Source organism: Triticum urartu, chromosome 4A (assembly GCF_056163025.1).
Source record: "Triticum urartu cultivar PI428250 chromosome 4A, HENAU_Tu73, whole genome shotgun sequence".
In the NCBI taxonomy this organism is placed as follows: Eukaryota; Viridiplantae; Streptophyta; class Magnoliopsida; order Poales; family Poaceae; genus Triticum; species Triticum urartu.
Window position 1 is genome coordinate 560,930,037 of NC_141876.1, and position 24,241 is coordinate 560,954,277.

Below are 24,241 nucleotides of genomic sequence, written 5' to 3' on the forward strand. Positions count from 1 at the left end.
GGAAAAAGAAAAAGGAATGTTATAACGTCTCGCAGCTCTACCTGACGCTTCAATCGTCGCCGCAGACATTTCATGGCCAAGTGATTTTCATGCATTTTGAGTTTATCCATCAGTGAAGGCTATGGATTCATGTTGACAGACAAAACTGTATATCGGTGTGGAGTTACAAGGGAAAGAAATATAGCTGCACAAAAGCCAACATCATGCATGGTTCAGTATATGTACATTTAGAGCACAGAGTCAAGGAGATCACGTGACATACAAAGGATGATTTCTCATCATGAGATAATCCAATATTAATAAAGATGTGGCCATCTACACCGGAATAAACAAGACGCCATTGACGAAATTTTGCAGAATCATGTTTCTCAAACAAACGAGGGTTCATCTTCAAGTCCACGCTCAGTACACTTTCTTCCGTGATTGACGAGGCCGGAACTCACATACACTTCCTGACCGACGAGGCGGGATACATGATGTTCGTGACCGATGAGGCCGAACTATCCATTTAATTTTATCCGTGAGACTTGATCTACATCCCATGTTTGGTTGATGCATGAATCCATAAGTTTTGGCATGGCGAGTTTATTATTTGTCTTGGAGCACTTGCATGTTCTTTTTGCCTTGGAGACAAAAGCCATGAGTTTGATAATGATGATGACCGTTTGAGGCAGTTTAATCGGAGGTCTTTCATAGATATGCTATGAATGTAATTAACTAGGGATCCCTTCGAGGCCCTAGGAGTCGAGAATTATGCAATTGTCTTTTGTATGTCAGATGCTGTACCAAGAGCATGTAAAATGAGATTTGTATATCTTCAGCAATAAAGATTTACAAGTTTTCTCCGCATCATTTTGTGTGTTTATTTTATTTTTATTTGTATACACTCGTATACTGGCACGCCCGCACCTAAAATGCCAACGCGGATAAATTTAAATATTTGTCTTGCAAAAACAGCGGTGAAGCATGTATTTACAAGAAAGTGAGTGGGAGCACTACAGCCTTTCTGATAAGTATATGTGAGTGACACATTGTTGATCGGAAATGATGTAGAATTTTCTGGAAAGCATAAAAGAGTGTTTGAAAGTAGTTTTTCAAAGAAAGACCTCGGTGAAGCTACTTACACATTGAGCATCAAGATCTATAGAGATAGATCAAGACGCTTGATAAGAGTTTTTTCAATGAATACATACCTTGACAAGATTTTGAAGTATTTCAAAATGAAACAGTCAAAGAAGGAGTTCTTGCCTGTGTTGCAAGGTGTGAAGTTGAGTAAAGACTCAAAACCCGACCACGACAAAAAATAAAAAGAGAATGAAAAGTCATTTCCTATGCCTCAGTCATAGGTTCTATAAAATATGCTATGCTGTGTACCAGTCCTATTGTATACCTTAGCATGATTTTGGCAAGGGAGTACAATAGTGATATACAAGTAGATCATTGGACAGCGGTCAAAATTATCCTTAGAGGACTAAGGAAATATTTCTCGGTTATGGAGGTGATAAAAGAGTTCGTCGTAAAGAGTTGCGTCGATGCAAGCTTTTGACACTGATCTAGATGACTCTAAGTCTCGATCTAGATACATATTGAAAGTGGGAACAATTAGCTAGAGTAGCTCCGTGCATAGTTTTGTAGACACAGAAATTTGCAAAATACATACGAATTTGAATGTTGCAGACTCGTAGACTAAACTTCTCTCACAAGCAAAACATGATCACTCTTTGGGTGTTAATCACATAGCGATATGAACTAGATTATTGACTCTAGTAAACCCTTTGGGTATTAGTCACATAAAGATGTGAACTAATCACATAAAGATGTGAACTATTGGTGTGAAATCACATGACGATGTGAACTAGATTATTGACTCTAGTGCAAGTGGGGGACTGAAGGAAATATGCCCTAGAGGCAATAATAAAGATGTTATTTATATTTCCTTGTATCATGATAAATGTTTATTATTCATGCTAGAATAGTATTAACCGGAAACTGAGTACATGTGTGAATACATAGACAAACAAAGTGTCCCTAGTATGCCTCTTCTTGACTAGCTCGTTAATCAAAGATGGTTATGTTTCCCTGACCATAGACATGTGTTGTCATTTGATGAACGGGATCACATCATTAAAGAATGATGTGATGGACAAGACCCATCCGTTAGCTTAGCACTATGATCGTTTAGTTTATTGCTATTGCTTTCTTCATGACTTATACATGTTCCTATAACTGTGAGATTATGCAACTTCCAAATACCGGAGGAACAATCAGTGTGCTATCAAACGTCACAACGTAATTGGGTGATTATAAAGATGCTCTACAGGTGTCTCCGATGGTGTTTGTTGAGTTGGCATAGATCGAGATTAGGATTTGTCACTCCGTGTATCGGAGAGGTATCTCTGGGCCCTCTCGGTAATGCACATCACTATGAGCCTTGCAAGCAATGTGACTAATGAGTTAGTCACGAGATGATGCATTATGGAACGAGTAAAGAGACTTGTCGGTGACAAGATTGAACTAGGTATGATGATACCGATGATCAAATCTCAGGTAAGTAACATACCGATGACAAAGGGAACAATGTATGTTGCTATGCGGTTTGACCGATAAAGATCTTCGTAGAATATGTAGGAGCCAATATGAGCATCTAGGTTCCGCTATTGGTTATTGACCGGAGATGTATCTCGGTCATGTCTACATAGTTCTCGAACCCGTAGGGTCCGCACGCTTAACGTTCGATGACGATTTGTATTATGAGTTATGTGATTGGATGACCGAAGTTTGTTCGGGGTCCTGGATGAGATCACGGACATGACGAGGAGTCTCAAAATGGTTGAGAGGTAAAAATTCATATATTGGAAGGCTATATTCGGACATCGGAAAGGTTCCGAGTGAGTCGGGTATTTTTCGGAGAACCGGGGAGTTACGGGAATTCACCGGGGGAAGTATTGGGCCTTATTGGGCTTTAGTGGAAAGGAGAGAAGGGCCACAAGGGGAGGCAATACTTCCCCCATGGGCTGGTCCGAATTGGACTAGGAGGGGGCGGCGCCCCCTTCTTTCCTTCTCCCTCTCAATTTCCTTCCTTCTTCTCCTACTTGGACTAGGAAAGGGGGAAACCTACTCCTACTAGGAGTAGGAATCCCCCCCTTTAGGCGCACCCCTTGAGGCCGGCCGTCCTCCTCCTCCTCCCCTCTTTTATATATGGGGGAGGGGGCACCCCATAGATACACAAGTTGATCTTTTAGCCGTGTGCGGTGCCCCCCTCCACAGTTACACACCTCGATCATATCGTTGTAGTGCTTAGGCGAAGCCCTGCGTTGGTAACTTCATCATCACTGTCACCACGCCGTCATGCTGACGGAACTCTCCCTCGGCCTCAACTGGATCAAGAGTTCGAGGGACGTCACCGAGCTAAACATGTGCAGATCGCGGAGGTGCCGTACATTCGGTACTTGGATTGGTTGGATCGCGAAGACGTTCGACTACATCAACCGCGTTACTAAATGCTTCTGTTTTCGGTCTATGAGGGTACGTAGACACACTCTCCCCTCTCATTGATATGCATCTCCTAGATAGATCTTGCATGATCGTAGGTAAATTTTTTGAAATACTGCGTTCCCCAACAGTTGGTTCGATTTGTGTTCGCTACTTTGATAATTTGATATATGGGTGGACCGGTGCTTAGGTGTTGTTCTTACTTGAACAAATCTCCTACTTATGATTAACCCCCCCCCCCCCCCCGCAAGCATCCGCAACTACGAGAAAAGTATTAAGAATAAATTCTAACCATAGCATTAAACTCTAGGATCCAATCGGTCCCTTATGGAATAGCGCATAAACTGGGGTTTAAGTTTCTGTCACTCTCGCAACCCATCATCTATTTGCTACTCCACAATGCATTCCCTTAGGCCCAAATATGATGAAGTGTCATGTAGTCGACGTTCACATGACACCACTAAGAGAATAACAACATACATACCATCAAAATATCGAATACATATCAAATTCACATGATTACTTGCAACATGATTTATCCCGTGACCTCAAGAACAAAGGTAACTAGTCACAAACAATAAACATGCTCATGACCAGAGGGGTATTAATATGCATAATGGATCTGAACATATAATCTTCCACCAAATAAACCATATAGTAATCAACTACAAGATGTAATCAACACTACTAGTCACCCTAGCACCAATCTATAGTTCCGGTAACAAGATTGAATATAAGAGATGAACTAGGGTTTGAGCTGAGATGGTGCTAGTGAAGATGTTGATGGAGATTGCCCTCCCCAAGATGGGAGAGTTGTTGGCGGTGATGATGACGATGATTTCCTCCTCCGGGAGGGAAGTTCCCCCGACAGAATCGCTCCGCCGGAGGGCAAAAGTACTCCTGCCCAAGTTCCGCCTTGAGGCGGCGGCGCTTCGTCCCGAAAGTCCTCCTCTTATTTATTTTTTCTAGGTCAAAACCACTTATATACCAGAAGATGGGCACCGAAGGTGGGCCGAGGAGGCCACAACCCACCAGGGCGCGCCTGGGGGGCATGGCGCGCCCAGGTGGGTTGTGCCCACCTGGTGCCCCCCCCTCTGGTGTTTGTTGGCTCCAATATTTCTTAAATAATCCATAAAAAATCTCGGTGAAGTTTCAGCTCATTTGGGTGGTCTGACATAGTTTTTCTAGGTCCAGATTTTCAGCTGCCGGAATTCCCCCTTTTGGTGTGTTCCTTGCAAATTATGAGGGAAAATGCATTAGAATTATTCCAAAAAGCATTATAATGGATAAAAACATTATAAATAACAGTAAGAAAATATGATGCAAAATGAACGTGTCAAAGCCCCATAGTCATCATGAAAAAAAACAAGGACACAAAGTGAACCTCAGTCAAAGGAGTCTCCTTCTTTCTCACCGGGAAACCACCTAAAGCCTCCGCCGATCAAGGAGACGATGCCTTCATCCCGAGGTGCCGCCAAGAAAACCTCGATCAATTAAGTCCCTGTCTTAGACATTGGGATGTCACCAAGCAACCTCTGGTGAGGATACTTCACATTTATCGCCAAAGCTCCACCAAGCAACTTCGGCAAATGGGGTCTTCATCTTCGTCATCAAAATCACACCAAATGGCCTTCTCCCAGGAGACTCCTCCTTCGTCCCCAAAGTGCCACATCGGACTCCAGCAAAGCCGGTCCCTGTCTCCGTCACCAGAATGCCGCCAAAGACATGTTTAGCAAACCAAAACTCTGTAACCAATGATACCCAATGGTACGAGCAAAATTGCCTCCTCGATGCCGATGAGGCTCCACGTCTCTTAGGGAAGTACTTAGAGGTCGTCAGCAGGCCAAGGTCATTAGCATCCAATCAATGGAGGACCCAGAGGGTTGCTTTGTGCCATGTCCATACACAGCCTCCTCTTGAACATTGTCTATTTGATCCTCTGCGATGAACCAAGTGGCAGTTTGCCGCGAGTACCACCGCTCAACCCCTCAGTCGAAAAAGCGTGGCAAAAGATCTCTAGTCATCACGCCTAGAGAAAGAGGGTACAAATGAGTGAGCGTGGAACAAAAGGCTCGAGGTATGGGCTCCTCTCCAGGTGCCATGCGAAAATTTGATAACATACCATTTTTAATTAGTTAATCATTTTCTATTTTTGCCCCTATTTTTGCCATGCCAAAGTTGCCCCCGTGGAAAATGATCAAATGTCCCACCCCGAAACGCCCACCAAAGAAATTCGATGGCGGTCTCCTGCTCCTCTTCCTCCATCTTGGGCTCCGCCAAAGCCCTAGCTTCCTTCCATATCTCCCACCTCGCCCCCCAAAGAACAGGTACGAATCTTCCGCCTCTCTTTCTCTTGCGAGTTTTCGTACTACAGGGTTCTTGCCCATGCGTAGTTCCCCCAATCTGTTTCCCTTATAAATCTTGTACTAGTACACAACATAATTGGGGTCAAATTATTTCACACTCGCTGTCAGGCTTTCAGATTCGTTGCCACATTGGTACCTACTCATAACCCAAGAACTCAGGAACCCTAAGAATCCACTGCGATTTCACTAGTATTAGCCGTTCCTCGGAACCCACCGCTCACAGTTGGAAAAACTCTTAAGATCTTGTATCAAATGAAGAATTTAGGATTTCTATTGCGATATTTGAACCTGATTTGGGATTCTTGATTCAGCATCAGCCCGCTTGCGCCTGCAGTGTATCAAGATGTGCTCTGCTCCGGCTGCGCCAGGGGGGTCAAAGAAGACCGTCTGGGTATGGACAGAGAACCGGCAGGTGATGACGGCTGCCGTAGAGAGGGGTTGGAACACTTTCCTCTTTGGATCCAAAGATGTCGGCAAGGACTGGTCATGTGAGAGCAAATTTTTGGCTGTTCCAAGCAGGGATACTATGTCATTTAGTTGAAATGGACGAATGTCTTTGATACCCAATGCCTGAAGGCCCTAACCGCTAAGCCAATTAAATTTGAGTGTGTCTGTGTGTGCTGCAGCAACTGCTCGCATCCATCCTCTCTTTATTGACGGCCTGGAGATTTTCGATGAGGGGAACCAAAAGGTTGCTGCAATTTCTGAAATCTCTTCCCCAGGTGGGCTGCAACTCATACAGCCAGACAATGTGGAAGTACAGAACACCGTGATTCATTTCCGAGGTGATTGGCAGGTCAGACAATCGAGCACCTCAATATCACCATATCATGTTTGAATCTCTAACCCATTTGTAATTTTCTCTTAAGTCCTGACTTACATGGTATATATGTTAGTTTGAACTGGCACAGTGAGATAAACCATCATACTTGAGCTCTTGCAATACTAAGCTCTAAAATTTTTAGTCATCCTTTACCATCTTATTATGTGTTTCAAGAACTCCCTTGTATCTGTGATGAGTGTGCATATGTGAATACACACCTGATATTGTCTATGAAATTGTGTGTCCTCTTTTGCTGTTTCATGCCTGCCAGGTAACTTGTAAACAGTACTCTGCAAACCCACGTCACCCATAAGAAGCACTAACTGGTGTCCTCTTTTGCAAATTCCATAGGTTATACCAGCAGAAAATATAGTTGCTGCCTTCCAAGGATGTGCAGGAATTGTATTGGCTGTTTCGACAAACTCAACTGAGGCTCAAGTTTTTCTTGAGGTAATTATGGAGAGATTTGGACATACAACAGCATATCTTGCATATAATGATGTTATATATTGTCAGTGACTATACTGGATGAGATTGTTTCATAATTTATGATGCCCATTTTGCAGGCCTTGGAGCAAGGGCTTGATGGAGTTGTACTTAAAGTAGAGGACATGGATGATATTATTAAACTCAAGGTATTTCATCACAATTCTGTTCGAACTTCTTTGGTGTGTCTAGGGCACATCTAGATGTGCTCTAGTTATTGCACATCTAAGTGAGTGAATCAAGCATAAAAGAAAAAGAAAAAAGAGAAAGAAAATATTCACACGAATCTTAATGTAAGATCAATGACATATGACTTAGATGTGCAATACTTATGGCACATCTAGATGTGCTTTAGCAAAACTGTAACAAGTAAATCCCTGTCTGGGCAAATAATGATCCCATTTAAAATTAGATATATTGCTCGCTATGTGCACATATCTAGATTTTAGTATACAAAAGGCAGTATTTTGCTATGGTCACTGATTATCGTCTATCTGATCGTATGATTTACCCGTTGTTATTTCTTTCCTCCTTTAATCACTCAGGATTATTTTGACAGAAGGAACGAGGCAAAGAGCCAGTTACAGTTGACAAAGGCTACTGTATCAAAGGTTGAAGTTGTTGGTATGGGCGATCGTGTTTGTGTGGACCTCTGTAGTATCATGCGACCCGGTGAAGGCCTTCTGGTTTGTGTAATTTCTCACCTTTTCACTGTCGAGGAACATATAAAGAAAACAACACTACTAATATCCTACTCCTACTACACACGATTGGTTAAAAGCATACACATGGATGTGACGATGGATGCCATTTTTTTTCAGGTCGGTTCCTATGCAAGAGGAATGTTCCTTGTTCACTCGGAGTGCTTGGAGACAAACTACATTGCTAGCAGACCTTTCAGGGTCAATGCAGTAAGATATCAATCATTTAGAGTGCAGTAAGCTATCTCAGATATTGCATTACAGCAGGCTTCACTACGTATGTCCTTTCCATTTTTAGGGGCCTGTGCATGCATATGTTACAGTCCCTGGGGACAAGACTAGCTACCTCTCAGAGCTGCAATCAGGTAGGGAAGTAATCGTTGTTGATCAAAATGGGTTGTGGCGAACTTCAATTGTTGGCCGCGTGAAGATTGAATCAAGGCCTCTCATCCTTGTAGAAGCAAAGGTACATAAAAAACGTTCTTCCTTTTGATGGTATCTGCACATCCATTCTCAGTTTCATGACGTTACTGGACTTGCTACAGGAGAACTCTGGAAATGGTACATATAGCATTTTCCTTCAAAATGCAGAGACAGTTGCACTTATCGGTCCTGACAGAGGTAAACCCACCCAGCACATATTCTGAAGATAATGTGGTAAAGTTCTTTTGGATTTGTGATTCTAACAAGCCATAAGAAAATATCTATTTCTGAATGACTTGTGTCGGTAGATTAACAGGAAATTTTCCGGTTCCAATGCCTACACAGTTAACTATACTTTAACACTGCCTTAAAAAAATACAATGTCCAACACTGGGAATTCACAGTACAGAGTGTCACCAGAAAATGAAACCTCATACAATTCTGGAAATCAACAGAGTACGAAGTTTTGCAGTAAAAGGAAACCTTTAAAACCATTGTGGGGGGCATTGTACAACCAGTGCAATGTTTTTGCTGAGTTCTCTGATACTCCCCTAGATTTAGTTAAGGTTCAGAACTTCAGATAAGGATTCAAGGTTTATCATCGGTCTTTCTTGACCAACTTACTCCCGAACTGTATGATTGTCTGATGTAGGATCTGGTGGAAGGACTGCTATTCCTGTGACTTCACTGAAAGTTGGCGACGAAGTTTTGGTGAGGAAGCAGGGCGGCGCCCGTCACACTGGAATAGAGATTCAGGAGTTTATTGTCGAGAAATGAGACACGCTGTACCATTTACCCGCCTTAGCAGGCTGGCATGCCCATCGCTGCTGTTTTTGTTCTCCACAACAAATTTGTGCAAGTTCATCAAATCATCACTAAACCCAAGAGTACATCTAGTACATGTACATTCCTGAAATTCAAGGCTCATTTTTCCATTTTATCTTGTTTCAGTTGCATAATGTTGCAAGAGGGGAGTCCTTTCCAGTAGGTATATATTTTTCCCTATCTGGACAAAGGAATTGCTATTGCCTGAGAAATATGCAGCTGTGACAAAAAAAAACATCAAGACCCTATCTGATAACATGTCAATTTCTTATCGAGCACAATTGGGCGACGAATTTGGTAGCCCATGACAAGCCTGGAAATGCTCCCTGTCCACAGTTTCTGTCATGTCAACAAGGAATCATCCAGTATCATGTCTGCAGATGATAAACCCGGCTCCGCGACGAGGGTTTAGGGTTTAGGAACACCTCTCAGATTTGGTGAAAAACAATTCATCGCAGAGTGCCGTAGTCATATTCCGTGCCACACCCTACAAATGAGCAAGAAGCATCACTAGAAACAACTATTACACAGCTCGCCACCAAATGTACAGCCGTACGGATACATCTCTCTCCCACTTCTAAGCTGTGCTTCTAGTGCACTTGCGCGGTCCTAAAAGCCGGTGACGGCGGCGCCATCGCTCCAAGAGAGCGCCGTGGCGAGGGTTGGCCCCTCATTGGCGACTTCGGGACGGTGTTGGAGGTTCTCCGGATGTCAACCTGCGGCGACACTAAATTGCTTTTGGAGTCTTGGAGCTGCTCCAGCTCTTCTAAGACCTCTGAGATCTGCGGACGCATCTTGGCGTCGTTGCAGATGCATTGCAAGGCGAGGTTCGCGACGGCGTGTGCGCCTTTCTTAGGATACTGGCCTCCCAGCTTCGTGTCCATGACACGGTACAGCCTGCGCTTGTCGCGCAGGTGCGGTTTGGCCCAGTCCACTAGGTTCTGCTCTATGCCTGGCTTTGACTTGTCCAGGGCTCGTCTCCCGGTCAGCAGCTCAAGCAACACCACCCCAAAGCTGTAGACGTCTGCCTTAGCAGAGAGGCGACCTGTGAATATTAAGGAACATGAGAATGGGTTTATCCAGAAATAAGCAATGCATATTCATTTAGATTTCATTTATTTCTTACGCACAATATTATCAATACATGTTCATATGTACTGCCATTTTATAAAATCCAAGAATAATATGGCCAGTCTCGAATTTAATAGGAATATAAAGTGGAGTGGACCATTTCCTACATTTAAAATTAGTTTGACTTGACATATAAAACAAAGAAATTGCTGGATCAGGAAATGTAGACAAAACAGAAGGCAAGTGTAGTTGACTATCAAGGGAAATCAGGAAACAATTCCATGATGGCCTACATGATTGGAGAACACCATGATATGATTATGCTACTTTAAACAAATAGGGCTTCACCATGATTCTGTCATAGATATGGGATGATTTAGGCCGGAAAATAATTCAACTTAGGTTTAGCTAATACAGAGCGAAGACCCAACATGGCCCCATTTTTGTAACATGAAACAAAAAAGGGAGACATGGCCCCATTTTTGTAAATACAAACACAAAGATAATCTTCTAACCTGTAGCGATATACTCTGGAGCTGCATATCCATGAGTGCCCATCACTTGCGTGGAAACATGAGTTTTATCCCCAGTTGGACCAGCTTTCGCCAATCCAAAATCTGAAAGCTTCGCGTTGAATTCCTGCATTGAATCAAGAGTAACAAGTTAAGTTAAAAGACCCCAGAGGTTGGCTTGTAATCAGAGTCAACATCATATTTCAACCATACCGAGTCAAGAAGAATGTTTGATGCCTTGAAATCACGGTATATAACTTGGTTTTCAGCATGATGTAAAAATGACAAACCCTTAGCAGCCCCGATAGCAACCTTAAGCCTTATTCCCCATGATAAAGGATCAGCACCTCCTAAAAGAATACAAACATTATTGGTTACTTGATAGTTGACACATGAATATTAAAGACGTCAGAAATCAATGATTTAGCAATAAAACTCATATAGATTAAAGAACATACTTCTGAACAGATGATTCTCCAAACTTCCCTTGGGCATGAACTCATACACCAGAAGTCTGTTGTCACCATCTGAGCAATAACCAATGAGCTTAACAAGATTGGCATGGTGAAGTTGGCCAAGGTAGTTAACCTCCGTCTGAGCAGGAAAATGAACCATCAGGAGACAAGAAAATAGCCAGAGGAAAGTAGAAAATTAGTGGTAAGGAGTCTTGAACCTACCAGCCATTCCTTGTGCCCTTGGAAACCTTCTGGTTTAAGCTTCTTGACAGCAACAACCATACCGCTTCCCGGTTTCGAAGGAGCAAGAGTGTGTTCATCAATCCAACCTTTGAAAACATGCCCAAACCCTCCTTCCCCAAGAAGACTGTCCGGGCGGAAGTTCTTGGTCGCATTTTTAAGATCATTGAACAAGAAGGCCTTCAAGTTCGACGATGACAAGATTTCGCCTTCTGTCCGAGGCGGCTCGCTGCGATCTCTTATAGATGGCAGAGTAAACGTTGAACGAGTTGAGTTGGTCTTGCTCGCAGAAGTAGCAGATGACATGCTTGTTTTGCTGGTCACTTTCGATGGATCTGATGTCCCACCAAGAAACAAAGGAAATGTGTGTAAGAACAAATTGGCAACAACAACATCTTCAGGTTCACAATGATACTGAACATGTGAACTGAAGTAGCTCTCTGCTATCTGAAATTTCAAACCTAAGAAGAAATTGATGTTCCAGTTCATGCACCATAGCATGCTAATATGCTATGCTTACCCTAATAATAAAGGGGGACAAACATAGAGGCGAAGGTGCACCAGAGAGGAACAAAGTAGGTAAAAACTAGTCACCGAAACAGAAGTGTAAGATGCATAACAACATGCTATCCAAATTTTGCCCCACACATGGTACGCCTCTCAGTTCAACACAAACCAAATCCAAGAACTACTACTACCACCAGTACGAATAACCAAAACAGCCCAAGCAATCGAACAAAAAAGATGCCAACCAGGAGGCAAGTACTAGAAGCTGACAAATAGACACAAAGAAAAATAGGGGTAAAAGTAGTAAGAGAGGCACTCACAGGCGGCACTAGTGTTCATGCTGTGATCCACCCGGGCCGTGGACTTCATGCAGTTCCCCATCTCTTCCTCTACTTCCCAGCTGACAGGAAGAAGATGAATGAGCTTCCTTTCCTGAAGATCCACAGGCGAACTCTGCTCCTCTTTCCTCCGCCCCGGGTAAGTCAGCAAAGCTAGAGAGAGATGGCGGGCAACGCGAGGGATCAGGAGGAGCAGCCGCTGAGGATAACTGAGCTGAGCAGCCAACCCTAGAGTCCCAGCCGGTTTCTGGCGAGGCTTTTGGGTCCAGCTAATCTCCGCCGCCACTTGAAGGGGGGGATGAGACTGGAGAAAAATCCGCTGAGGCCGTTGGCCGGCAGCCGCAACGCCAGGAGAGAAACAAGCGAGAAGCTTCAAAAAGTCAATCAAATCCCCTCCTCCTCCTCCGGGCTGACCGAATGGGGGGGAGTCAGTCGGGTCAACTGGAGGCGAGGCCGGCCAGCCAAGCCGCCACGCCGCCTCCAAGAACCGCACGGGGGCAGGGCAGGGGAGGGAGGCGGACGCGGCCGCGCGGGAGGAAGATGCTCTCTCGCTCGAGCTGGGGCTGCGGCAGAGTGGGAGGAGGAGCTGCTGAGGGGCGCAGCGGAGGTAGTAGTAGGTCGCTGCCGGCAGCCACCGACCGGCTGGGCTCAGGTGGGAACGGAGCTGCGAATGAGAGCGGCGAGTGGTGGGATCTTCCGCCCCTGTCCCTCTCTTCTACACGTTGGTGGCGGCAACTTTGCGTGCAGGACCTCGACATGTTTGAGTGTTCCGTCTTTAACCCCTGTGCAGAGAAGACGTACGCTTGGATGGTGGTGGAAGTGAACTCCGAGATTGTACAGGGGGCTTTAAGCAAAAGCAGAATGGTAGACCAGTCAAATATGCTTTGCCATGAATTGGTTGTTGATTGCTACTTCCTTAAAGCCAAAAGTATGCGATTCCAGTTGCTACACACATAATTGGAAGAACCCAAGTATTAATGATTATTCTATTTATATGCAATTCCAATTACACTCCATTTAGCCGCTTAAAGCCAAAAGTATCAAATCTTTTCCTTTTATAAATATGTTTTTTTCCTATGATAATTATTTCAGCCCCACCGAATAAATGAAATTTGGATATCGAGATCAAATCGCAAAATCATTATTTATATCACATATAAAAGACATAATACTTTTACTAGCTTACCCCTAATCATGAGTCGCACACGAGCCACTTAGAAGAAACCATGGTCGCATGGCCGGTGGATCATCTATCACGTCAGTCTCCGTTGGTTTTTTCGCCTCACATAATCGAATTTGATGCGCTCTGCTTTTGGATTTGTTTTGCAATGTCGTCATTTGTATCATCTTTATAGTTTTGGTTCCTTTTTCTAAGTACTCTTGCTAGTGTAAGCAACCTCCACAACGTGTACCCATTAAGCATAATCATGCACCTAGTCGTTCTTTCTCTGTGCTGCCTTACCTATTTCCTTAGCCGTCGCATCTCCTCTGCCGTTTGATCGCCGCCCTTCTCCTCCTTTGTTGGCCCTGTCAGTGGAAGAACGAGGGGAGGCCCAGATCTACCTGTGGGAGTCTTAGTTTTTCCTGTCTTGGGCTTGTGGTAAGTCTATGTTGTCCGTTGTCCGTCACTTCGGCCTTTCAGTGGTGGTGACCTTTAGAAATATGCTCTAAAGGCAATAATAAAGTTGTTATTATTCTATTTTCATGTTTGTGATTAAGTTTATCTTCTATGCTAGAATTGCATTGGTTCCCGAATATGAGATTTGTAGGAAAACCCAATTGCATATATGAAATAATAAATTCCAAACATATCCCTAGTCAAGCCTCTGGACTAGCTCATGTATTGTTGATGGTCTTAATTTTCTGATCATGGACATTGTTAATGTAACAAGGATGCTGACAATAATGAGAGCACATTATCAAGATAACAATGGTGTTGGATGGAATACTTCGAGATCTTGGCGTTTACTTGTGTCCTTAGACCATGAGAATATCGTAGACACAGATACCGGATGGTTGATCCGGGGTCATAAAACGTTATTATGTAACTGGGTAATTGTAAAGGTGATATGTCAAGACTGGAATTTGCCCCTCCGGTGATGGAGAGATACACTCTCGGTCCACTCGGTATTATGGTGTCCAGCATCGCCTGGCTAGGTATTGTGAGTAAAGAGTTAGCCACGGGATACCGGGCTACGGAAACGAGAAGAGAGTACAAACCGGAAACAAGGATAACTAGGTATAGTGATCAAGGAGTTGATCACATCAACGGCCCGGTACGGCCCAGCTTCAGCAACAACAGCTCAAGACCCTCGCAAGGGGCCAATCCTCGCGAGGCGGACTGTAAGTGCATCTAGTGCCACCCCTAGTTGGTTTTGGAGTATTGACGACAAACCTAGTTGAGGGACTAATGTGTTTGTGAGAATTGCAGGATAACACAGGTAGAAGTCCCTCATTAATTCGGTTTCCCTACCAGAGATGACCCCTAAAAATGTATGAAGACATTGATGTCAAAGGTGGTATATGAAGATATTCACATTGAAGACCATGACAAGAGAAGACATCGCATGAAGCCTTTGGAGCTCGAAGACTTAGATCTTTCATAGTTCTTTTTCTTCTTTGTTGAATCATAGGAACCACCGTACTGTTAAGTGGGGTCCAACAGAACCAGTCAGAATGACTGAAGTGATGCTTAACCAAAACCTATGTCTTCGAGTGAAGACTATGAGAGTGAATCTTGTCCAGAGTCGGACAAGTCAGCTTTGCTTGTAGCCCAAGTAAAGTTGCCGTGTGAGTTTGAAATCTGACTGTTGGAACACGTGTCAGTTCCTTAGTGACCCGGGGTCATTTCGGACAAATCAGGTCGGATTGCCTAGTGGCTATAAATAGCCCACCCCCTACAACCATAAACGGTTGGCTACTCAGAGTTAGTGTACGGCTTTTGTCATTTGAGAGCAACCCACCTCGAAGCCTTTGAGAGAGAATTCCTTGTGAGGATAAAGCCCTAACCACCTAGAGCCAAAGAGAATTAGGCATCACTTAAGTCTTCTTGTCTATGTGATCTGAAGACTTATTACACTTGAGGACTGTGAATCCTCCAGCCGGTTAGGCGTCGCGTTCTGAGCATCCAAGAGACATTGTGGATCGCCGGTGAACGAAGTCTGTGAAGGTTTGGGAGTCTACCTTGAAGACTTACCAGAGTGATTGGGCGAGGTCTGTGTGACCTTAGCTCAAGGGGAATACGGTGAGGACTGGGTGTCCTGAGCTGCGTGTTCAAGACTGGGTGTCCGGGACTGTGTGTCCTCAGGTTTAAATACCTAGCCGCCCTAAACAGACGTACAGTTGTCACAGCAACTGGAACTGGTCCAACAAATCATTGTCTTCAACGAGTCACTGGTTTCATCCTTCCCTTCCCTTTACTTACTGTTGGTCCTTGTGAAGTCATTGTATGATTGCACTATCTTTTGTCTTCACTGAGTGACTGCGTGTTCTGTTTGGCTTCAGAATATCTTCCTACCTGATCCTTGTTGGAAATATGCCCTAGAGGCAATAATAAAAGCATTATTATTATATTTCCTTGTTCATGATAATTGTCTTTATTCATGCTATAATTGTGTTATTCGGAAATCGTAATACATGTGTGAATAATAGACACCAACATGTCCCTAGTAAGCCTCTAGTTGACTAGCTCGTTGATCAACAGATAGTCATGGTTTCCTGACTATGGACATTGGATGTCATTGATAACGAGATCACATCATTAGGAGAATGATGTGATGGACAAGACCCAATCCTAAACATAGCACAAGATCGTATAGTTCGTTTGCTAGAGTTTTCCAATGTCAAGTATCCTTTCCTTAGACCATGAGATCGTGTAACTCCCGGATACCGTAGGAGTGCTTTGGGTATACCAAACGTCACAACGTAACTGGGTGACTATAAAGGTAGACTACGGGTATCTCCGAAAGTGTCTGTTGGGTTGACACGGATCAAGACTGGGATTTGTCACTCCGTATGACGGAGAGGTATCACTGGGCCCACTCGGTAATGCATCATCATAATGAGATCAAAGTGACCAAGTGTCTGGTCACGGGATCATGCATTACGGTATGAATAAAGTGACTTGCCGGTAACGAGATTGAACGAGGTATTGGGATACCGACGATCGAATCTCGGGCAAGTAACATATCGATTGACAAAGGGAATTGCATACGGGGTTGCTTGAATCCTCGACATCGTGGTTCATCCAATGAGATCATCGTGGAGCATGTGGGAGCCAACATGGGTATCCAGATCCCGCTGTTGGTTATTGACCGGAGAGTCATCTCGGTCATGTCTTCATGTCTCCCGAACCCGTAGGGTCTACACACTTAAGGTTCGGTAACGCTAGGGTTGTAGGGATATGTATATGCAGTAACCCGAATGTTGTTCGGAGTCCCGGATGAGATCCCGGATGTCACGAGGAGTTCCGGAATGGTCCGGAGGTAAAGAATTATATATAAGAAGTGTTGTTTCGGCCATCGGGACAAGTTTCGGGGTCACCGGTATTGTACCGGGACCACCGGAAGGGTCTCGGGGGTCCACCGGGTGGGGCCACCTGCCCCGGGGGGGCACATGGGCTGTAGGGGGTGCGCCTTGGCCTACATGGTCCAAGGGCACCAGCCCCAAGAGGCCCATGCGCCTAGGGTTCCAAAAGGGGAAGAGTCCCACAAGTGGAAGGCACCCCTTAGGTGCCTTGGGGGGGAGGGAAACCCCCCTTGGCCGCACCCCCCTAGGAGATTGGATCTCCTAGGGCCGGAGCCCCCCCCCCCTTGGCCCTCCTATATATAGTGGGGGAAGGAGGGCTTTTCATCCACGTTTTTGGTTGCCTCCTTCTCCCTCTCCAACACCTCCTCCTCCTCCATAGCGCTTGGCGAAGCCCTGACGGAGTACTGCAGCTCCACCATCACCACGCCGCCGTGCTGCTGCTGGAGCCATATTCCTCAACCTCTCCTTCCCTCTTGCTGGAACAAGAAGAAGGAGACGTTACGCTAACCGTACGTGTGTTGAACACGGAGGTGCCGTCCGTTCGGTGCTAGGATCTCCGGTGATTTGGATCACGTCGTGTTCGACTACCTCATCCCCGTTCTTTGAACGCTTCCGCTCGCGATCTACAAGGTACGTAGATGCATCTAATCGCTCGTTGCTAGATGAACTCCTAGATGGATCTTGGTGAAACCGTAGGAAATTTTTTGTTTTCTGCAACGTTCCCCAACAGTGGCATCATGAGCTAGGTCTATGCGTAGTTCTTCTTGCGCGAGTAGAACACAATTTGTTGTGGGCGTAGATGTCAACTTTCTTGCCGTTACTAGTCTTATCTTGCTTCAACGGAATTGTGGGATGAAGCGGCCCGGACCAACCTTACACGTACGCTTACGTGAGACCGGTTCCACCGACTAACATGCACAAGTTGCATAAGGTGGCTGGCGGGTGTCTGTCTCTCCCACTTTAGTTGGAGCGGATTCGATGAAAAGGGTCCTTATGAAGGGTAAATAGAAGTTGACAAATCACGTTGTGGTTTTTCACGTAGGTAAGAAAACGTTCTTTCTAGAAACCTACTTCAGCCACGTAAAACTTGCAACAACAATTAGAGGACGTCTAACTTGTTTTTGCAGCAAGTGCTTTGTGATATGATATGGCCAAAGTTGTGATGAATGATGGATGATCTATATGTGATGTATGAGATGTTCATGCTATTGTAATAGGAATCACGACTTGCATGTCGATGAGTATGACAACCGGCAGGAGCCATAGGAGTTGTCTATATTTTTTGTATGACCTGCATGTCATTGAGAAACGCCATGTAAATTATTTTACTTTATTGCTAAACGCGTTAGCCATAGTAGTAGAAGTAATAGTTGGCGAGCAACTTCATGGAGACACAATGATGGAGATCATGATGATGGAGATCATGGTGTCATGCCGGTGACAAGGTGATCATGGAGCCCCAAGATGGAGATCAAAGGAGCTATGTGATATTGGCCATATCATGTCACTATTATTATTTGATTGCATTTGATGTTTATCATGTTTTGCATCTTGTTTACTTAGAACGACGGTAGTAAATAAGATGATCCCTCATAACTGTGCACCGTTGCGACAGTTCGTTGTTTCAATGCACCACGTGATGATCGGGTGTTTGATTCAAACGTTCACATACAACGGGTGTAAGACAGATTTACACATGCAAACACTTAGGTTGACTTGACGAGCCTAGCATGTGTATAGACATGGCCTCGGAACACAGAAGACCGAAAGGTCGAGCATGAGTCGTATAGAAGATACGATCAACATGAAGATGTTCACCGACATTGACTAGTCCGTCTCACGTGATGATCGGACACGGCCTAGTTGACTCGGATCATGTTATACTTAGATGACTAGAAGAGGGATGTCTATCTAAGTGGGAGTTCATTGAATAATTTGATTAGATGAACTTAATTATCATGAACTTAGTCTAAAATCTTTACAATATGTCTTGTAGATCAAATGGCCAACGTAGTCCTCAACTTCAACGCGTTCCTAGAGAAAACCAAGCTGAAAGACGATGGCAGCAACTATACGGACTGGGTCCGGAACCTGAGGATCATCCTCATAGCTGCCAAGAAAGATTATGTCCTACAAGCACCGCTGGGTGACGCACCTGTTCTCCCTGCAGAACAAGACGTTATGAACGCTTGGCAGGCACGTATCGATGACTACTCCCTCGTTCAGTGCGGCATGCTTTACAGCCTAGAGCCGGGGCTCCAAAAGCGTTTTGAGAGACATGGAGCATATGAGATGTTCGAAGAGCTGAAAATGGTTTTCCAAGCTCATGCCCGGGTCGAGAGATATGAAGTCTCCGACAAATTCTTCAGCTGTAAGATGGAGGAAAATAGTTCTGTCAGTGAGCACATACTCACTATGTCTGGGTTACATAACCGCTTGACTCAGCTGGGAGTTAATCTCCCGGATGATGCGGTCATTGACAGAATCCTCCAGTCGCTTCCACCGAGCTACAAGAGCTTTGTGATGAACTTCAATATGCAGGGGATGGAAAAAACCATTCCTGAAGTATTTGCTATGCTGAAATCAACAGAGGTAGAAGTCAAGAAGGAACATCAAGTGTTGATGGTCAATAAAACCACTAAGTTCAAGAAGGGCAAGGGTAAAAAGAACTTCAAGAAGGACGGCAAGGGAGTTGCCGCGCCCGACAAGCAAGCTGCCGGGAAGAAGCCAAAGAATGGACCCAAGCCCGAGACTGAGTGCTTTTATTGCAAGGGAAGTGGTCACTGGAAGCGGAATTGCCCCAAATACTTAGCGGACAAGAAGGCCGGCAAAACAAAAGGTATATATGATATACATGTAATTGATGTGTACCTTACTAGTACCCGTAGTAGCTCCAGGGTATTTGATACCGGTGCAGTTGCTCACATTTGTAACTCAAAGCAGGGGCTGCGGAATAAGCGGAGACTGGCAAAGGACGAGGTGACGATGCGCGTCGGGAATGGTTCCAAGGTCAATGTGATCGCCGTCGGCACACTATCTCTACATTTACCTTCGGGATTAGTTTTAAACCTTAATAATTGTTATTTAGTGCCAGCTTTGAGCATGAACATTGTATCGGGATCTCGTTTAATTCGAGATGGCTACTCATTTAAATCCAAGAATAATGGTTGTTCTATTTATATGAGAGATATGTTTTATGGTCATGCTCCTATGGTGAATGGTTTATTCTTAATGAATCTCGAGCGTAATGCTACACATATTCATACTGTGAGTACCAAAAGATGTAAAGTTGATAATGATAGTCCCACATACTTGTGGCACTGCCGCCTTGGTCACATAGGTGTCAAACGCATGAAGAAGCTCCATGCAGATGGACTTTTAGAGTCTCTTGATTACGAATCATTTGACACGTGCGAACCATGCCTCATGGGTAAGATGACCAAGACTCCGTTCTCAGGAACAATGGAGCGAGCAACCAACTTATTGGAAATCATACATACTGATGTGTGCGGTCCAATGAGTGTTGAGGCTCGCGGTGGCTATCGTTATGTTCTCACCCTCACTGATGATTTAAGTAGATATGGGTATATCTACTTAATGAAACACAAGTCTGAAACCTTTGAAAAGTTCAAGGAATTTCAGAGTGAGGTTGAGAATCAACGTGACAGGAAAATCAAGTTTCTACGATCAGATCGTGGAGGAGAATACTTGAGTCACGAATTTGGCACACACTTAAGAAAATGTGGAATAGTTTCACAACTCACGCCGCCTGGAACACCTCAGCGTAATGGTGTATCCGAACGTCGTAATCGCACTCTATTAGATATGGTACGATCTATGATGTCTCTTACCGATTTACCGCTATCTTTTTGGGGCTATGCTTTAGAGACTGCCGCATTCACTTTAAATAGGGCTCCGTCGAAATCCGTTGAGACGACACCGTTTGAATTATGGTTTGAGAAGAAACCTAAGCTGTCGTTTCTGGAAGTTTGGGGATGCGATGCTTATGTCAAGAAACTTCAACCTGAAAAGCTCGAACCCAAGTCGGAAAAATGCGTCTTCAAAGGATACCCTAAAGAAACTGTTGGGTATACCTTCTACCTCAGATCCGAAGGCAAGATCTTTGTTGCCAAGAATGGATTCTTTCTAGAGAAAGAGTTTCTCTCGAAAGAAGTAAGTGGGAGGAAAGTAGAACTTGATGAAGTGTTACCTCTTGAACCGGAAAATGGCGCAACTCAAGAAAATGTTTCTGAGGTGCCTGCACCGACTAGAGAGGAAGTTAATGATGATGATCAAGATACTTCTGATCAAGCTCCTACTAAAATTCGAAGGTCCACAAGGACACGTTCCGCACCAGAGTGGTACGGCAACCCTGTCTTGGAAATCATGTTGTTAGACAACGGTGAACCTTCGAACTATGAAGAAGCGATGGCGGGCCCGGATTCCGACAAATGGCTAGAAGCCATGAAATCCGAGATAGGATCCATGTATGAAAACGAAGTATGGACTTTGACTGACTTGCCCGTTGAACGGCGATCCATAGAAAATAAATGGATCTTTAATAAGAAGACGGACGCGGATGGTAATGTGACCATCTATAAAGCTCGGCTTGTCGCTAAGGGTTATCTACAAGTTCAAGGGGTTGACTACGATGAGACTTTCTCACCGGTAGCGAAGCTGAAGTCCGTCCGAATCATGTTAGCAATTTCCGCATTCTATGATTATGAAATATGGCAAATGGACATCAAAACGGCATTCCTTAATGGTTTCCTTAAGGAAGAATTGTATATGATGCAGCCGGAAGGTTTTGTCGATCCTAAGAATGCTGACAAGGTGTGCAAGCTCCAACGCTCGATTTATGGGCTGGTGCAAGCATCTCGGAGTTGGAACATTCGCTTTGATGAGATGATCAAAGCGTTTGGGTTTACGCAGACTTATGGAGAAGTCTGCGTTTACAAGAAAGTGAGTGGGAGCTCTGTAGCATTTCTCATATTATATGTAGATGACATACTTTTGATGGGAAATGATATAGAACTCTTGGACAGCATCAAGGCCTACTTGAATAAGAGTTTTTCAATGAAGGACCTTGGAGAAGCTGCTTATATATTAGGCATCAAGATCTATAGAGATAGATCAAGACGCCTCATAGGTCTTTCACAAAGCACATACCTTGATAAGATATTGAAGAGGTTCAATATGGATCAGTCTAAGAAGGGGTTCTTGCCTGTGTTGCAAGGTGTGAAATTGAGCTCAGCTCAATGTCCGACCACGGCAGAAGATATAGAAGAGATAAGCGTCATCCCCTATGCCTCAGCCATAGGTTCTATTATGTATGCCATGCTGTGTACCAGACCTGATGTAAACCTTGCCGTAAGTTCGTTAGGAAGGTACCAAAGTAATCCCGGCAAGGAACACTGGACAGCGGTCAAGAATATCCTGAAGTACCTGAAAAGGACTAAGGAAATGTTTCTCGTTTATGGAGGTGACGAAGAGCTCGTCGTAAAGGGTTACGTCGACGCTAACTTCGACACAGATCTGGATGACTCTAAGTCACAAACCGGATACGTGTATATTTTGAATGGTGGGGCAGTAAGCTGGTGCAGTTGCAAGCAGAGCGTCGTGGCGGGATCTACATGTGAAGCGGAGTACATGGCAGCCTCGGAGGATACCCAATGCGTCATAGGAGTCATACCCAATGCGTCGGGGCCGATCAAGCTCTTCTGTGACAACACTGGAGCTATTGCTCTTGCCAAGGAGCCCAGGTTTCACAAGAAGACCAGGCACATCAAGCGTCGCTTCAACTCCATTCGTGAAAATGTTCAAGATGGAGACATAGAGATTTGTAAAGTACATACGGACCTGAATGTAGCAGATCCGTTGACTAAACCTCTCCCTAGAGCAAAACATGATCAACACCAGAATTCCATGGGTGTTCGATTCATCACAATGTAACTAGATTATTGACTCTAGTGCAAGTGGGAGACTGTTGGAAATATGCCCTAGAGGCAATAATAAAAGCATTATTATTATATTTCCTTGTTCATGATAATTGTCTTTCTTCATGCTATAATTGTGTTATTCGGAAATCGTAATACATGTGTGAATAATAGACACCAACATGTCCCTAGTAAGCCTCTAGTTAACTAGCTCGTTGATCAACAGATAGTCATGGTTTCCTGACTATGGACATTGGATGTCATTGATAACGAGATCACATCATTAGGAGAATGATGTGATGGACAAGACCCAATCCTAAACATAGCACAAGATCGTATAGTTCGTTTGCTAGAGTTTTCCAATGTCAAGTATCCTTTCCTTAGACCATGAGATCGTGTAACTCCCGGATACCGTAGGAGTGCTTTGGGTATACCAAACGTCACAACGTAACTGGGTGACTATAAAGGTAGACTACGGGTATCTCCGAAAGTGTCTGTTGGGTTGACACGGATCAAGACTGGGATTTGTCACTCCGTATGACGGAGAGGTATCACCGGGCCCACTCGGTAATTCATCATCATAATGAGCTCAAAGTGACCAAGTGTCTGGTCACGGGATCATGCATTACGGTACGAGTAAAGTGACTTGCCGGAAACGAGATTGAACGAGGTATTGGGATACCGACGATCGAATCTCGGGCAAGTAACATATCGATTGACAAAGGGAATTGCATACAGGGTTGCTTGAATCCTCGACATCGTGGTCCATCCGATGAGATCATCGTGGAGCATGTGGGAGCCAACATGGGTATCCAGATCCCGCTGTTGGTTATTGACCGGAGAGTCGTCTCAGTCATGTCTTCATGTCTCCCGAACCCGTAGGGTCTACACACTTAAGGTTCGGTAACGCTAGGGTTGTAGGGATATGTATATGCAGTAACCCGAATGTTGTTCGGAGTCCCGGATGAGATCCCGGATGTCACGAGGAGTTCCGGAATGGTCCGGAGGTAAAGAATTATATATAGGAAGTGCTGTTTCGGCCATCGGGACAAGTTTCGGGGTCACCGGTATTGTACCGGGACCACCGGAAGGGTCCCGGGGGTCCACCGGGTGGGGCCACCTGCCCCGGGGGGCCACATGGACTGTAGGGGGTGCGCCTTGGCCTACATGGTACAAGGGCACCAGCCCCAAGAGGCCCATGTGCCTAGGGTTCCAAAAGGGGAAGAGTCCCACAAGTGGAAGGCACCCCTTAGGTGCCTTGGGGGGGAGGGAACCCCCTTGGCCGCACCCCCCTAGGAGATTGGATCTCCTAGGGCCGGCGCCCCCCCCCCCCTTGGCCCTCCTATATATAGTGGGGGAAGGAGGGCTTTTCATCCACGTTTTTGGTTGCCTCCTTCTCCCTCTCCAACACCTCCTCCTCCTCCATAGTGCTTGGCGAAGCCATGACGGAGTACTGCAGCTCCACCATCACCACGCCGTCGTGCTGCTGCTGGAGCCATCTTCCTCAACCTCTCCTTCCCTCTTGCTGGATCAAGAAGA

General features: G+C 44.8%; 2 protein-coding genes across 7 annotated transcripts; one reads left to right on the forward strand and one right to left on the reverse strand.

Annotated features, from left to right (window-relative positions):
* Positions 1-5,662: 5,662 nt before the first annotated feature.
* On the forward strand, positions 5,663-9,241 carry LOC125552781 (3-dehydroquinate synthase). Of its 6 annotated transcripts, none has more exons than XM_087518939.1 (10): positions 5,663-5,819; positions 6,170-6,346; positions 6,485-6,654; positions 7,033-7,131; positions 7,248-7,316; positions 7,713-7,859; positions 7,989-8,078; positions 8,167-8,334; positions 8,414-8,489; positions 8,944-9,241. In XM_087518939.1, exons 1-10 carry the CDS (start codon positions 5,729-5,731, stop codon positions 9,066-9,068), a joined length of 1,212 nt encoding a protein of 403 aa, XP_087375065.1. In that variant the 5' UTR covers positions 5,663-5,728; the 3' UTR covers positions 9,069-9,241. The 6 variants fall into 6 exon arrangements, with proteins under 6 accessions (XP_087375065.1, XP_087375066.1, XP_087375070.1 ...); XM_087518940.1 differs by having other exon boundaries at positions 7,713-7,853; XM_087518941.1 differs by having other exon boundaries at positions 5,675-5,819; positions 6,176-6,346.
* A 308-nt stretch (positions 9,242-9,549) lies between these two features.
* On the reverse strand, positions 9,550-12,931 carry LOC125552780 (putative serine/threonine-protein kinase PBL3). The gene is made up of 6 exons (XM_048716448.2): positions 12,222-12,931; positions 11,377-11,729; positions 11,158-11,293; positions 10,913-11,049; positions 10,703-10,826; positions 9,550-10,161 (listed from the first exon to the last, which is right to left on the reverse strand). The coding sequence occupies exons 1-6, from the start codon at positions 12,280-12,282 to the stop codon at positions 9,707-9,709; spliced, it is 1,266 nt and encodes a 421-aa protein (XP_048572405.1). The 5' UTR covers positions 12,283-12,931; the 3' UTR covers positions 9,550-9,706.
* Between the last annotated feature and the right edge of the window lie 11,310 nt (positions 12,932-24,241).

Bases quoted from the DNA above. Each gene is read 5' to 3' on its own strand.
- LOC125552781 (XM_087518939.1), top strand. From the start codon at position 5,729: ATGGCGGTCTCCTGCTCCTCTTCCTCCATCTTGGGCTCCGCCAAAGCC. The intron at 6,347-6,484 runs GTGAGAGCAAAT...TGTGTGCTGCAG, and splicing joins TGTCGGCAAGGACTGGTCAT to CAACTGCTCGCATCCATCCT. The intron at 7,132-7,247 runs GTAATTATGGAG...CCCATTTTGCAG, and splicing joins AGGCTCAAGTTTTTCTTGAG to GCCTTGGAGCAAGGGCTTGA.
- LOC125552780 (XM_048716448.2), bottom strand. From the start codon at position 12,282: ATGGGGAACTGCATGAAGTCCACGGCCCGGGTGGATCACAGCATGAAC. The intron at 11,730-12,221 runs GTGAGTGCCTCT...GTGGGACATCAG, and splicing joins CATGAACACTAGTGCCGCCT to ATCCATCGAAAGTGACCAGC. The intron at 10,827-10,912 runs GTATGGTTGAAA...GATTCAATGCAG, and splicing joins CAAACATTCTTCTTGACTCG to GAATTCAACGCGAAGCTTTC.